The following is a 14,515-nucleotide window of genomic DNA, read 5'->3' as shown; positions in this document are numbered from 1 at the left end:
CAGAGCGCGTTTGATATTTCATCACCTGAGTGTGAATGTGCTCCAGAAACGAGTCCGACTGCTCCTGATTCGTTAAATAAACCGTCGTCTGACGAAGCGAGCCGAGCCGAGATCGATCGGGACGTTGCAGCGAGCGTTTAACCTTCCGGCGGTCGATTTCTCTGATTCCATTTCCCGAAAATGAAAAAGCGGCGAAAAAAAATAAAATAAAAATCTGGCGAGAAGCTGATTAAATGGTAGAAGAAGAAAAAAACACCCGAGCGGAAGAATTCGTTTTCCACTTAATCCCATCACGGGGGACGCAGAGCGGTCGGCACCTCGTTTAACCGCCGGTTATCTTCACTGTGACATTCTCCACTGTGTGTGTGTGTGTGTGTGTGTGTGTGTGTGTGTGTGTGTGTGTGTCTGTGTGTGTGTGTGTGTGTCTGTGTGTGTCTGTGTCTGTGTGTGTGTGTGTGTGTGTGTGTGTGTGTGTGTGTGTGTGTCTGTGTGAGTGTGTGAGTGTGTGTGTGTGTGTGTGTGTGTTCTCTTCTCCGCTGCCGTCTCTCTGCTGCAGGTAGTGATTTTTTTTTTTAGTTTTAAAAGTGTCCTGTCGGGTCAAAGATAAGAAAGTTTAAAAAAACAAAGTGACATAGAGATGAATGTCGGTCAGATTTCTCAGGCGAAGCCTCGTGCTTTCTTTAAATAATCTTTCTCGGTCACTTAACCTCCAGCAAAGCAAAGAAGATGAATAAGTAGGCCGGTGAGGTTTTGAGTTTGAATAACTTCGGTGTCCGTCTCGGCTCCTCAGCACATGAAGTCGGGCCCCCTGAAGGACCCCCTGCTGGACGACCACGGCGACTTCAACCGCATGTGCGTGGCCATGAAGAAGATCGGGCTGGACGACACGGAGAAGCTGGACCTGTTCAGGGTGGTGGCCGGCGTGCTGCACCTCGGAAACATCGACTTCGAGGAGGCGGGGAGCACGTCAGGTGAGACGGAAAAGAAAAACCCTGCAGGAAATAAACGAAAAATCATCAATCGGTGAAAAAACGGCGTGAAATGTTCTGCACAGAATAAATAATACAATAATGATTTAATGAGTTCAGCATCCACAGAATGTAAATCATGTTTCAGACCTGGAAACTCTTTAATATCCAGTCTGGTTCAGGTGCGAGCTCCTCTCTTCAGCGCCCCCTGCTGTTTGTTTTCACGTGAACAACAAAACCTGAAAACGTTCAGGTGGATATTTAGTGTAAACTTTTTATTAAATCCCGTTCAGACAGGATCTACTGGACTCTTCTGGAGGAGGTCGATTTAAAGAAAAAAAAAACGTATTACCTGCTCAGGTCGTTGATTTTAATCCAATACGGAGCAATTGGTTTTTAATTTTTCACTCTGACCCCGTTATTAATCACATCTGGTTCTTCTGTAATTTAAATCCCATCCAGAGTGAAGTCGTTTTTAACAGAGCTGCCCAACTCTTTTTTATTATTATTATTATTATTATTATTATTATTATTATTATTAGATTCAGCTCAGTGTGAAATTTGACATTTGGATGAAAAATGGGGGAAGTAAAAAAAACGCAGCAGCATGTAAAAGGATAAATTAACAGAAGTGGAAGAAACTAGAAAAACTAATACTGGTTTCTTCATATTATATGTTACATTCAAAAAAATGATGTATTCTTCAGTTTTATCATAAAGTCCCCTTTATGTTAAATTTGTGACTTGCACTGTAATTGAAACGCTTTTACGTCGTTCCAACGTCGGGTTACGAATGCTAGCTGGAAAAAAAAGACCGTGAAGGAATCTGGTTCTCGGGGAACTCGTCGTTTTATTCCAGGATGCTGCCAATGTTAAGAAGTTACACTTGACTATTTAAATCTAACCATAAAAACAAACTTCAGTTCATTAATTGCACATTCTGCTCACGTCATGCTTAGCCCCGCCCCCTTTTAGATGAATGTCGAGGTCATTTGAATGAGCCGCTGCAGAGATGGATGTCGGTGTTCAGGTGGAGAGTTCATCATCGTCTCTAAGTGGTGACGCAGAGTTTCCGGTCCGAAGCCCCGCGGCGACCTCTGATTGGATTTCCTGGTGTTTTGGGAGGTCATCCATCTCGCTGGCGTCTTCCCTCGACTCCTCAACCGCTTCGGTCTCGCTCTGATGGATCGCTGTAATATTCAGCTTCCGGCCTCGTTGTGATCAGACGAATGCGTCTGTTACATGTTGGAAATTCGAGTCTTTTGTTTTCCATTAAAACCCAAATGAATCCCGACAGGCGACACTTTGATCTCCTGAATTGTTTGAGTTCCTGTGAAGGGAGAGTCATTAATTACACAGTTCAACAAGTCATGCTGTAATTAATAATTCCAGTATTATGGCATTGCAGTTTCGAGAGGCTCCGCCCCCATCTCACGCCGGTTCAGACTCCAGCCCTCCTGGAGGGTGGGGGGGCTCGGGTTCCCTGAAAATCAGCTGATCCTTTGAACATCAGCAGTGAAGTTCCTCGGCTCTCTGTTCCTCCCCCGTCATTTTCTCCCGCCGCGGGGAAGAAGAGCAGGAGGAGGAGGAGGAGGAGGCGCGGTGGGGTGCCCATTAAACAGACTGGTTCTCACAGCGGGGGGGCGGGAGTCGTACGAGGAGCGTGCGCTCAGTCAGGCGAGGTAATCGCCGTCCAGGTTGGGCTCACAGTTTGGAGAGACGTCCCTCGAGGGGGACGAACGCTTTTAAAGAATATATATTTGTGTTTTTCGAGGCCTTTTTGTAGAAGTCAAACAAATCTAAAAGCCGACAGGAAGAGACGCCTCCGAAGAGCACGACACACCTGACGGCTGGAGGCGTCCGGAAAAGGAGAATGAGCCACTTCAGAAAGAGAATATGAGCAGCCATGAAAGGGGAGCCGAGTATCAACCAGCTGTGAGGTCATCAACCAGCTGTGAGGTCATCAACCAGCTGTGAGGTCATCAACCAGCTGTGAGGTCATCATCCATCAGTGATGTCATCGTTGGTTTGTGAACGTTATGAATCCTCCAGTTCAGATTCTGTCCGTCACCATCTTTACTAGTTCGGAGCGGTTTGGAGCAGGAAGTGACCATATTTGGACGAGCTGGGGGAGGAGCCAGCGGTGGATCTGACCGATCTGATTGGAAACCTGACGATACTACGTCCCGCCCACCTTTTCAGAGTAAATCTTTGAGGACGGGCTGAAGGATAATGAAGCTTAATTAACCCAGATTAAAGTCTCGTCTCGGTTCTGATAGACGCTCGGAGCGTTTCCCTCCACAGACTCTTCATTCTCCGTCCTGACATCCATTTAATATGAGCTCAGCTTCGTTGTCAGGGGCGATCGATCGGCGGCATTGATCAGTTGGTTTTCTCCAAACGAGGCTTCGAGGCACTTCAACACTGATCGACGCAGATCGACTTTACAACGTCTTTTGAAGACGGAGACGGACGTCCGTACGATAACTCGCCTGTCGGCCGTCCGTGTGGGAGGAAAGTCTGCAGCGCTTCCTTCAGTCTTCTTCTGATGACTCTCAGCGTCCTGGAAGCTTCTTCTTCCATGTTTCCCACCTACCGGATTGAGGTCGGATCAGAAACGCGTCAGCTGATCCCACGCTGCGCTTCATCTCTGAAACTCCTTTAAAACTCAAAGATCAGCCGGTATTGATCCTCAGCGGGACATTTAACAAATACATGAGTCAATAAGTTAGAAATGAATAAAAACACAAATAAAGAGGCCTTTTTTAATATCCGGCAAGACGACTGCAAATTAAACATTATTATTATTATTATTATTATTATTGCATATTTACAGCAGTGAAAATCAGATCCAGATGTGTCACATTAAAGAAATGATCATGGAAAATTAAAAAGAGACAAAAAGTGAAGAGATAAACAGATAAAGTAAAAACTAACTGGGTTTATGGCTGATTGCTGCTGCAGTTATGGAGGTGTGAAGAAATAAAAGCAGGTAAAGCGGACTTTAAAAAGTCCTGAAATATTTATCATGATTTTATTGGCTTGGCAGATTTGTCCTCCGAGGCTTTGACTCGACTCACCGAAGAACAAATGATTCAGGACTTGCAGGATCTTTAATACCTCTTAGATATTTATTCAAAGGAGGATTTATCAAGATTCCTGTAAACAAAATAAACAAAATCTAAGTAAAAAAACTAAACTTCCACATTAACTTAAATGAACTCTTAAATGAACTCAAACCTTCCTGATGTCCAACTTTTCAGCTGACGTTAAAAAAACCTCCTAAAAATAAAACATAAAATATGAATACAAATACATGAATACACGATGGAGGATTATAGAAAAATTAGAAGGAAGAGGATTTTTTTTATTTTGCATTGTGAGAATAAAGTCGATTATAAATTGATTATTAAGAATAAAGTTGCACAGATTAAAAAACGTAGAGTTCAGCTGCCGTCGGTCGCTCTTAACATGATTCAATGGACCAGAAGAGTTCATTTTATTCTCGATAATTCAACTTTATTCTCAAAATGCAAAAAATAAATAAAAAAATCTTCTAAGTTTTCCAAGATTTCCTGATTCGATCAGTTCATCACTGACATGTTCCTGGTTTTGTGGTTTTAAAGTTTGTTTTTCTTGCTGCCGTGTGAAGCTACAGTGGCCCTGAAGGTCAAACAAAAGATCTCTGATTTTATTGTGAAATGATCCGTAATAGTCTGTACTGTTTGTACTGAGTTAATTTAATGCTCGCAGGCGGCTGCACCATCAAGAACCAGTCGAGCCAGACGCTGGAGAGCTGCGCCGAGCTGCTGGGCCTGGAGGAGGAGGACCTGCGAGTCAGCCTCACCACCAGGGTGATGCTCACGACAGCAGGGGGCGCCAAAGGAACAGTCATCAAGTAAGAGCCCTACACACACACACACACACACACACACACACACACACACACACACACACACACACAGTCAGGTTTCCATCACTTCAGAGGACATTAAACAGGCTTGCATTCATTTCCTGGACAGTTAATCGAACCTTAACTACGACTAAATCTCCCTTTAAACTAACTGCCCATCCTGAGAGGTCAAAGATTTACTTCATGGGGACAAAAGGAAGTTTGAGTCGCCGCAACATGAGACATACACCACAGGAAGATGGAGGACAGTCTGAGGGATCCACCGGCTCACTGAGGTTCATGAGTTATACCAAACAGAGAAACCCGGAGACCACCGAGTTAAATAACTTTATTATTCTGTGTGCTCAGGATGGAAAATGATCTTCTTTAGCACATAAAAAGGAAACAAACACTTCTTAAAAATGACGGTGAGACTATAGAACAACTTCATCAGATATCTTTGTTCACCAGATATCTTTGTTCATCAGATATCTTTGTTCATCAGATATCTTTGTTCCAACCAGACTGAGCTAGCTGATCAGTTTAGTGTTTCTATGTTCTGTATTTATTCAGTTGGAGACTAGAAATCCTCTCTGTTGCTAGGTGGTTGCTAAGGGTCGGACTACTTCCTGGAGTAGGAAACATTGCGTACGTTACATCAGAGTCTGCTGATTGTTTTCCAGTTCTTGGTCATATCCCTTCGTTTGTTGCCATGGAAACGGAGATCGCACCAACAAAAAGTTGTATATTATGAGAGTGACTTGCCCTCTGACCCCTCGGAGGAGCCCCGCCCCTCAGGTTGGAAACAGCTGCAGCATGTAAATACATAAACACATTATCACGGTGACTTGTTAGAGCTTTGAAGTTCTGAGCCGGTCGGATCCACGGGGATGAAACCAGAGCCGAGTCACGGCGCTGAGGTCGGAGGAGCGAAGCTGATGAATCGCTCGTCTCGTTATTGTCGTCCGGGGAGACGCGTCAGCTGACAGCAGAATATACAGCGAACTGAAACTGCTGCTCCTCGGCTCGTTGTCCCGAAAGATAAACGAGGGATCACATCTGAGCGGTTTTGCCAGAATTTATTAGGAATAAATTCGAGACCAATCTGTTTTTTTAGAGGAGTGTCTGGATGCTGAAATATAGTCTGATTTGAAAAGGTCAAAGGTCGTCGCTCACATTTTTGCGCAGATAGTAACAGGTTGTGATGCCGTAGCTGTAACCTGACTGCACCACAGGCCTGTCAATCAAACAGACACGCCCCCAAAAACAGGTCTTCTTGAATCTTCTTTTCTAATGAATGAGGGATTATTTTCAGATGGACCTCCAGAAAACTAATAAGAAGGAGTGACTTTAGCTAACAACACCGAGATAACTGATGGACACATTTTATTCACTTTGGATTTGATGAGAGAAGTTGAATGGGAGTCTATGGAGCCGGAGGCTTTTTGGAGCCGACCTCTAGTGGCACTCGCTGGTATTGCAGCTGAAGACACTTCTGGATCACAACCATTTTACAGACCTGAAGATATGAACTCTTTTATATCCAGTCTGTAGTTTAATATCCAGTCTGTGGTTTTATATCCAGTCTGTAGTTTTATATCTAGTCTGTAGTTTTATATCTAGTCTGTAGTTTAATATCCAGTCTGTAGTTTTATATCTAGTCTGTAGTTTTATATCTAGTCTGTAGTTTTATATCCAGTCTGTGGTTTTATATCCAGTCTGTAGTTTAATATCCAGTCTGTGGTTTTATATCCAGTCTGTAGTTTTATATCTAGTCTGTAGTTTTATATCTAGTCTGTAGTTTAATATCCAGTCTGTAGTTTTATATCTAGTCTGTAGTTTTATATCTAGTCTGTAGTTTTATATCCAGTCTGTGGTTTTATATCCAGTCTGTAGTTTAATATCCAGTCTGTGGTTTTATATCCAGTCTGTGGTTTTATATCCAGTCTGTGGTTTTATATCCAGTCTGTGGTTTTATATCTAGTCTGTGGTTTTATATCTAGTCTGTAGTTTTATATCTAGTCTGTAGTTTTATATCCAGTCTGTAGTTTTATATCTAGTCTGTAGTTTTATATCTAGTCTGTAGTTTTATATCCAGTCTGTGGTTTTATATCCAGTCTGTGGTTTTATATCCAGTCTGTAGTTTAATATCCAGTCTGTAGTTTTATATCTAGTCTGTAGTTTTATATCTAGTCTGTAGTTTTATATCCAGTCTGTAGTTTAATATCCAGTCTGTAGTTTTATATCTAGTCTGTAGTTTAACATCCAGTCTGTAGTTTAACATCCAGTCTGTAGTTTAACATCCAGTCTGTAGTTTAACATCCAGTCTGTAGTTTAACATCCAGTCTGTAGTTTAACATCCAGTCTGTAGTTATATATCCAGTCTGTAGTTTAATATCCAGTCTGTAGTTATATATCCAGTCTGTAGTTTTAGATCCAGTCTGTAGTTTAACATCCAGTCTGTAGTTATATATCCAGTCTGTAGTTATATATCCAGTCTGTAGTTTTATATCCAGTCTGTAGTTTAATATCCAGTCTGTAGTTTAATATCCAGTCTGTAGTTTAACATCCAGTCTGTAGTTTAATATCCAGTCTGTAGTTTAACATCCAGTCTGTAGTTTAACATCCAGTCTGTAGTTATATATCCAGTCTGTAGTTTTAGATCCAGTCTGTAGTTTTATATCCAGTCTTTGTAGGGGACACAATTGTCTTCAACTGTCCATATTTCTCTGACACATCAGTTCACGGTCCAAACACACTGAATACAGATCATTTGCTCTGAACCAGCTGGACGTCGTTGTGACTCGGCGACAGATAAAGACTTAAACGAACTTGAGGAGGAATTGAAGCGATGACGAGCAGACAGACGACGCCGGCTTAACCAGATAAAGGTGAAGCTGTGAAGCGTGGAGGAGGGGGAGGAGGAAGAGGAGGAGGAGAAGAAGGAGAAGGAGAAGGAGCCGCGTGCACTATTATACTGTTTTTACAGCTCAGCGCTCGATGCTGCAGGTATTAGACTCTACCTGGAGTGATACCTGAACACCCTCCTCCCCCCTCCTCCTCCTCCCCCCTTCCTCCCCCTCCTCCCTCGTCCTCCTGCTCTTTCACGAACAGTTCAAGGCAGCTAATAACTTCATCTTCAGAGTGATGAGGAAGATGAGACGGGAGGGCAAAGGCACAACCGTGTACCAGCAGGCGGTGATGAGAAAATAACAGGACGCTCACATCCGAGCCGCCCGACAGGTTCTTACTTCCAGACCTGTTTGATCCGTCTGAGGAGTTCAAGTGAGGACGAGCTTCAGAAACACAGGAGAGGTTCACAGAAATCTGGATTTTGCTCAGTAAGCGAAAACCGAGACAACAACGCTCAAGTTTTCCTTTTTTTTTTTTTTTTTTATTTTTATTTTTTTAATGTTTTAATTTCAACAATACAGAATTGACAGAAATTCTGAGAATGAAACAAATTGAAAATATGCTGTGAAGTTTATAATCTGAGTTCCTGATGCTTCAGATTCCTCTTGAGATTAGATGCTACCAGGATTGTGGTTCATAAATATCCGACTCTTGTAAGCCTGTATTTTTTTTTAATGCATCATTCTGGTCTTGATCGCTAAAATACTTGAGAACGAGATAGTTTTTTTTTTATGGCGAGATGACGGACGTCCACGTGTCGCCAGCGTAGCTAGGCGTCGTTACCACGGCAACCAAAGCAGAGATGTCTGGACGCACCCAATCCGATTCATCTGCAGTCTGAACGAAGAGATTCAACTCAGCAGTTTTGTAAAAATGTTTCACATTTTAAAGACCAAATGACTGAAAAAAAAAAAAAAAAGATCCGAACCGCTCGCCTCGATTTCAAACGTCCCGCGCTGACGTTTTATTTCTCCTTCGTCATCTGAGGAGACGAATTAAGAAGCTCGCGTTCTCCGATTCTTCTTCTGCTTTTACATCTCTGCTTCACCAAAACACAAACACATACCGCTGCAAAGTGGCCCTTCGATCCTCCACGCTGCAGTTCACCTACCGACGGGAAGGGGGCGCTGTTCTCCCAGAGCACAGAGCTAGAGCGCACAGATGGTGAGAAAGAAACTCTAATCGGGACAAAAAAAAAATCTCTTCCAACATGTTCATTCTGTCCATAAAAGCCCAACAGAAAAAAGCCTTCGACTGAGGAAGAAAAAGCTTTGTGTTTCAGGAGGCTGCCGGCGTTCTGCTGACAGCAGATGGTTGCAGAGGAAAAAAAGAAGTGGTTTCCAGCATGTCCGTCGCCTTCAGAGACGATAAAACGATAAAACAATCAGTTTTGTAGCAGGATGCACTTTTTAATTTCCAGACGCAGCAGGAGACCCGAAAGGTTTTAATACTCGAAGCCCTCCGTAATTTATAAAATATTATAGATGAGCTGTTGAACGTGTTGCAGATATCTGAAAGATCTCGTTTTAGTCACGATTTGACTTCCTGGAACCGGATTCATCCGCTTCTCCTCAACTTACATAAGAAACTATTAGAATGAATACTTCGGGAGGAACTCGACGACCTCCAGCTGACCCGCTTTGGTGCAAACCGACAGGGCGGCGAGTTCGTCCAATCAGGAGTCGTTTATGGAGGACATGGAAAATACGTCTTCCGAACAAACCGGCGTCTTCAAACCCATTTCGGGTGAAAATCGTCCGCGAGCTTTTAAATAGAAACCGAGAAACCAAAACAAACAAAAGAGGTTATAAACTAGAAGTAAATTCATTTTATACTTGTTCAAACGCGTCTTTGTCCCAGTTCCCGTCTATTTGCATCTTTGTCACATGATTTACGCTAACAGTGTAAAAACGTTGTTATTTTGATATTCACACGTTATTTCATCACTTATGCTCGTAGCAGCTAACGTAGCGCGGCGGGCGTCCGAGGTGAGCATCCGGTGGTGATGGACGTGTTTCTTTAGAGCTACAACCGACTGAATCCAGGCCACACACCGTAGAAACGCTCTGTTCATACTCGACCATGTTGAAGCTGAAAGTGGTGCCTATCTGCCAGGATCACCTGTCAATCACAGAAAGCGGGCGGGACTGCGGCGTCTGTATTCTTTGTGCTTCTGTTGGTGATGTTTCTGTCTGTAAAAGACATCAAACCCATAATTTGCAGAGTGAATTTGTCCCACGAGTATCCGGAGCCCTGAAGCGCTCCTGAACCAGGTAGTTAAAGGTTGGCGCCGTGTTGCGTAATAAAGCGCCGACGCAGTCGAAATCCTCGCCGCCGCTCGTTTGTATGAAAATTTCAAGATTATTGCTGTAATTTCACAGCAGGGTAAAAAGTGGATGAAATGACAGCAGGTGAGGTCCAGTGAGGCGGCAGCAGGCTGGACTCCCTCCAACCGGCCGCATCACCTCGGCTGCTTATTTATTTTTCAGGGGGTTTATGTAAGGGGGAAGGAGGAGCAGGGAGGGGGGGGGGGCATGGGTAGATTGGATTAAGAGCCCGAATTAAAATCATATATTTGTCTTTTTTTTGTGTGTGTGTGTGCGTTACTTCCTGCTGTGAATTCTTTAGAAACAAAAATCTAATTATGTGTCGTGACAGAAAAAGCAAATTGGAACGGAGAGAACGAGGCGTTCGGTCCTGGGCGACCGGATTTCTGAGTAACTTGGGTTTTATTACGTGCATGTGGCAGACGGGAGGTGAGGAAGAGGAGGGGATGAAGATTGCATTGGTGGACATGTAGAGGCTCTTTGCTGGTCTGGTGGTTCTACACACAAATGCATTGAATAATTATCCGTGTCGGTACGCTACGAAGGGAATCATGTCCAGTCAGACCGCCGGCTCCTTTTGAAACTTTAGCCCCTATATGTGTTGAAACTCTCCCACCGCTACATTTAGAAAAACTCTTGTAATAAACCAACACTGTTCACTGATTGGTCCACCTTTCAGAGGGGCTGTGCTAACCTTAACCCAATCATGGTTTCATGCACCGACCGTAGAGGTCGGCTCCAGAAAGCCTCCGGCTCCAGAAAGCCTCCGGCTCCAGAAAGCCTCCGGCTCCATAGACTCCCATTCAACTTCTCATCAAATACAAAGTCAATTAAATGTTTTCCAGGAAGTTATAATGGAAGTTATTCCTTCTTATTAGTTTTCTTAGTTTCTTATGTTAGTACACAGATAGATTGACAGATTTATTCAACAAGATTTAAAACATACATGATCAGAATTTACAGGCTTTATATAAAATGTTTAAAAATGATTGAGGATAAAAATAAACAATTAAACCTTATTGCTTATTTCCATTGTGGTACATGGTGTAAAAGGTTTGGAGAAACTCACCAACAGCTTTCATTGTTTTTCTAATTCTGGGAAACAAATCTGTTGGTTTTGCATAATGTACAACAAAGTTAAGTATTTACACCTTTTGCAGCTTTATGTGTCTTCAACCAAAACCTGAACTAAACTTTATTTATATCTACTATCGTTGGGTAACCTCAACCTGAGACCAGAGGTATCTTTACAAATGCGTCATAAACATGTTGTTATGTTCTCTGTATTCGTGGGTTCGTGACAGATTATCGTTGTGGAAACATTTTTGGATCTCTTGAAGTCTGCAAACGGACTCATTTTCACCGAACTCCCAGACACTCATTATCCACCGGCTCTCTAAATTAAGGGAAAGTGTCTCATTCCTTAGACAAACAGTCGTCAGGTCATCATGACTCAGGCTGAGAGATTATAATTGCATGATGACACAATGGAGAATAATTCAAACACCAAATGCATAATGAAGTCGTCGCAGCTCTCCAACCTGAGACGCATAATTACACGTCAGCAGAAGGACGTCGAGCCGCCGGCGAAGTCAGGAACTTCTGATGATTTAAAGGCCGTATGAGAAAGTCAGAATACATTTTACTCTTGTTAATCAGATCATATATATCCTCCCGTGGCAGCCGGAAACACACACGCACACGCACACACACACGCACACACACACACACACACACACACACACACACACACACACACACACACACGCAGGGCTACACACTTTGTATTCAGGCAGGTATCAGCAGACCGACTCAGAGTTGTGTCGCCGTGTTGCTCCTCAGCAGGTGGATGCTCCTCTGTGGTGATGAAGGAGGAGGAAGAGCAGCTCACTCGGTTCAAGCAAGTCGGTGAATTTGTTCTTGAACCAGATATTTCCCTCTGGAGACGGTGGAGACCAAAAAGTGAGCAAAAAAGAAAAAAAAGCTGAATATCAGCTTCTGTTGCTGCTTAATTGGACTTATTGTGTTTTATTTAGTCATAATTGTTTTGTGGAAGTCGGATCATGGAGCTGTGCAGATATCAGTCTTCAGATCAGAAATCTCTTGAACTACTGCGGCCACAAAGGATCCATTTTGTTATTTGCTTTGGACTCTTGGGCGGACTGCAGGCCCTTCAAAGTGAAGAGGAGCGAAGAGGAGCGAAGAGGAGTGAAAATGAGTGAGGTGTTTGAGAGTCGGAGAGGGAGATGGAGCAGGAGGAAATCGAGCGATTCAGAATTAAGGCGAGTCAAAGAGACGGAGAGCGACGGCGGCGCCAACATCAGATAAAGTCAAAGGTGGCGAGAGAGTGATGGGAGTCAGACAGGCGAGATTGGACGGCACCCGACTACTCAGGGAAAGTTTATTTACTTCTTTAGACCTCTAAAATCTCTTCACACAAACTCTCTCTGGCGGACATTTCATTAGAGCATTCGCCCTCCTGGCAGTCAGCTACTCTTAAACGGTGTTAAGTCGCTTATTCAGGACTTTTCTTCAATATTCACTCTGTAAAACCGAGAAGATGCTGCGACCATTTTGCAGATCGTTTTGGAGAGTTGTCAGTAAAACCTAAGTTTTCTGAAACTCAAAGCCTACAAACAAACAGCTTAATAGTTGTCCAGAAGGGATTTTCCCAGCACGTACCAGGTGCGACAGCCGTAGACCGTCCGTCCGTCCGTCCGTCCGTCTTGTCCTATTGAACGCGATATCTCAAGAACACCTCGAGGGGATTTCTTCAAAATTGGCAAAACCATTCACTTGGTACCACGAATGAACGGATTTGAATTTGGAGCTTAAAGGTCAAAGGTGAAGGTCAACGTGACCCCAATTCAACACGTTAACATGAAGGGCTGAATGGAGTTTCTTCAGATGCGGCGCGACCGTTCACTCGAACTGTCAACATGATATCTCTGGAACGCCTCGAGGGAATCTCTTAACATTTATCACTTCCACTCCCTCCGACTGAAGGATGTCGGGAGTAGAAGTTGGTGATTGAAGGTATCTGTGATCTCCCAAAATGTCCTACGTTAATTATGACAACATTTCATTCAAACGTCTAATAGGATAAAAGGATATATTTTAGGATCTATAGCTTCTTTGCAGAAACACCTGCGTGGGTTTGGACTGATGTGCATGTGAAGTGCAGCCTGAGTGGTTAGCGGAGGCCGGCAGCCACCAGGCAGTCTAGTTTATGATAATTAAGGTGCAGAGATTATAAAAAAAACAAGCAGTAAAAGAAACCATGAAGTGTTTCAGCAAACAGAAAGTTGCGGCCTTGAAATCAGACTGATCACCTCTCAACACTCCCGCAGCTCCTCACCTTCACCCTGCCCTCGCCGCCATGTTTAATTCAGCAGCCAGAGGTTTTGATACTGCGGTGAGTCCCTCATTTAAAAACCAAGAGGTCTAAATGCCAGGGCAGCATAATGTCGGAACACTAATCGTACAAGCGGCCTCATATGTATTCCCGATGAGCTCCTGCTCCGAGGATGTTTCCTTCCCTCTCTCGCTCGGTGTAATTACCGATGTCGCCTTGTGTAGAAACTCTGGAGACGCCGGCTGGTCGGTAGCTGCTCCGCTCCGTCCTCCAACGCACCGCACGCGAGAACAATGACTTTTAAATTGGACTTTTTTTTTTTTTTGCCGTAAAAGAGACGTTGTGATTTGTGTTGGAGAGATACTGCAGCTCTGCGTTAATACGTTGGGACGCTGCTGCGCCGCATTAAGCCTCCACTTCTTTATACACATTCACTGCTGATCCACAGCTTTCAGTTGGGAGTTCTCAGGGTTCGGACGTTTTAACACACAAAACAGAACTTTATTAATTCGTATTTGAAAAATGTGCGTATGATCTAAACAGCAGGATTAAGATGTCTGCGACGTGATGTTGAAGCCGGACGGCGTGAAACCCACAGCTGAAGAAACAAAACAAAAAACTGAAAAGGTCAAAGCTGAGTTACCGAATGTGGAGAAAAGAGGCGACAGCAGAGAAACCACGAGGCTGCCTGACTTTTCTTACTTAAACTATGATTTCCATGATTTAAGTTTGGTGGTCAAAGTTCAAAGTCTCTGCGACCTCATGTTCCCCTTCATCTGTCCGCTCCGTTCTTGTGAACGCAGTATTTTAGCTTTAATATTTCTGTCATCTCTATCATCGCTCTGTACTTGTTTTTATTATTTTCATTTCTTCATGTTGGGTGTATTTTTTGTCTCCACCTGTCTGTCTTATTATCTGATATTTGCAGGTGTGTTTTTGCAGCGTTTTGTAGAAGCTGCAGTTCAGATCAGGACTCTGACTGCAGAATGAATTCAGGGTGAATTAGTCGCCTCCCTGATGCTCTCACAGTGTATATATGTTTATATATGTGTGGGACCAG

At 43.5% G+C, this 14,515-nt stretch overlaps 1 protein-coding gene across 5 annotated transcripts in view; it reads left to right on the top strand.

Moving 5' to 3' along the window:
- LOC138215388 (unconventional myosin-VI-like) overlaps window positions 1-14,515 on the top strand; it is an 88,819-nt gene that overhangs the window by 30,230 nt on the left and 44,074 nt on the right. For all 5 annotated transcript variants that reach the window (XM_069177514.1, XM_069177513.1, XM_069177512.1 and 2 more), the window contains exons 11-12: window positions 791-971; window positions 4,722-4,866. In XM_069177514.1, coding sequence (XP_069033615.1) covers window positions 791-971; window positions 4,722-4,866 — 326 coding nt within the window. The remainder of the gene's footprint in view (window positions 1-790; window positions 972-4,721; window positions 4,867-14,515) is intronic.

The sequence above is a fragment of the Embiotoca jacksoni genome, unplaced genomic scaffold (genome assembly GCF_022577435.1).
Source record: "Embiotoca jacksoni isolate LCO1_2020_lvr unplaced genomic scaffold, fEmbJac1.0.p SCAF_73, whole genome shotgun sequence".
Lineage (NCBI taxonomy): Eukaryota > Metazoa > Chordata > Actinopteri > Embiotocidae > Embiotoca > Embiotoca jacksoni.
The sequence above is the reverse complement of the archived record's forward strand: the minus strand, read 5'-3'. Positions and strand labels throughout refer to the sequence as shown.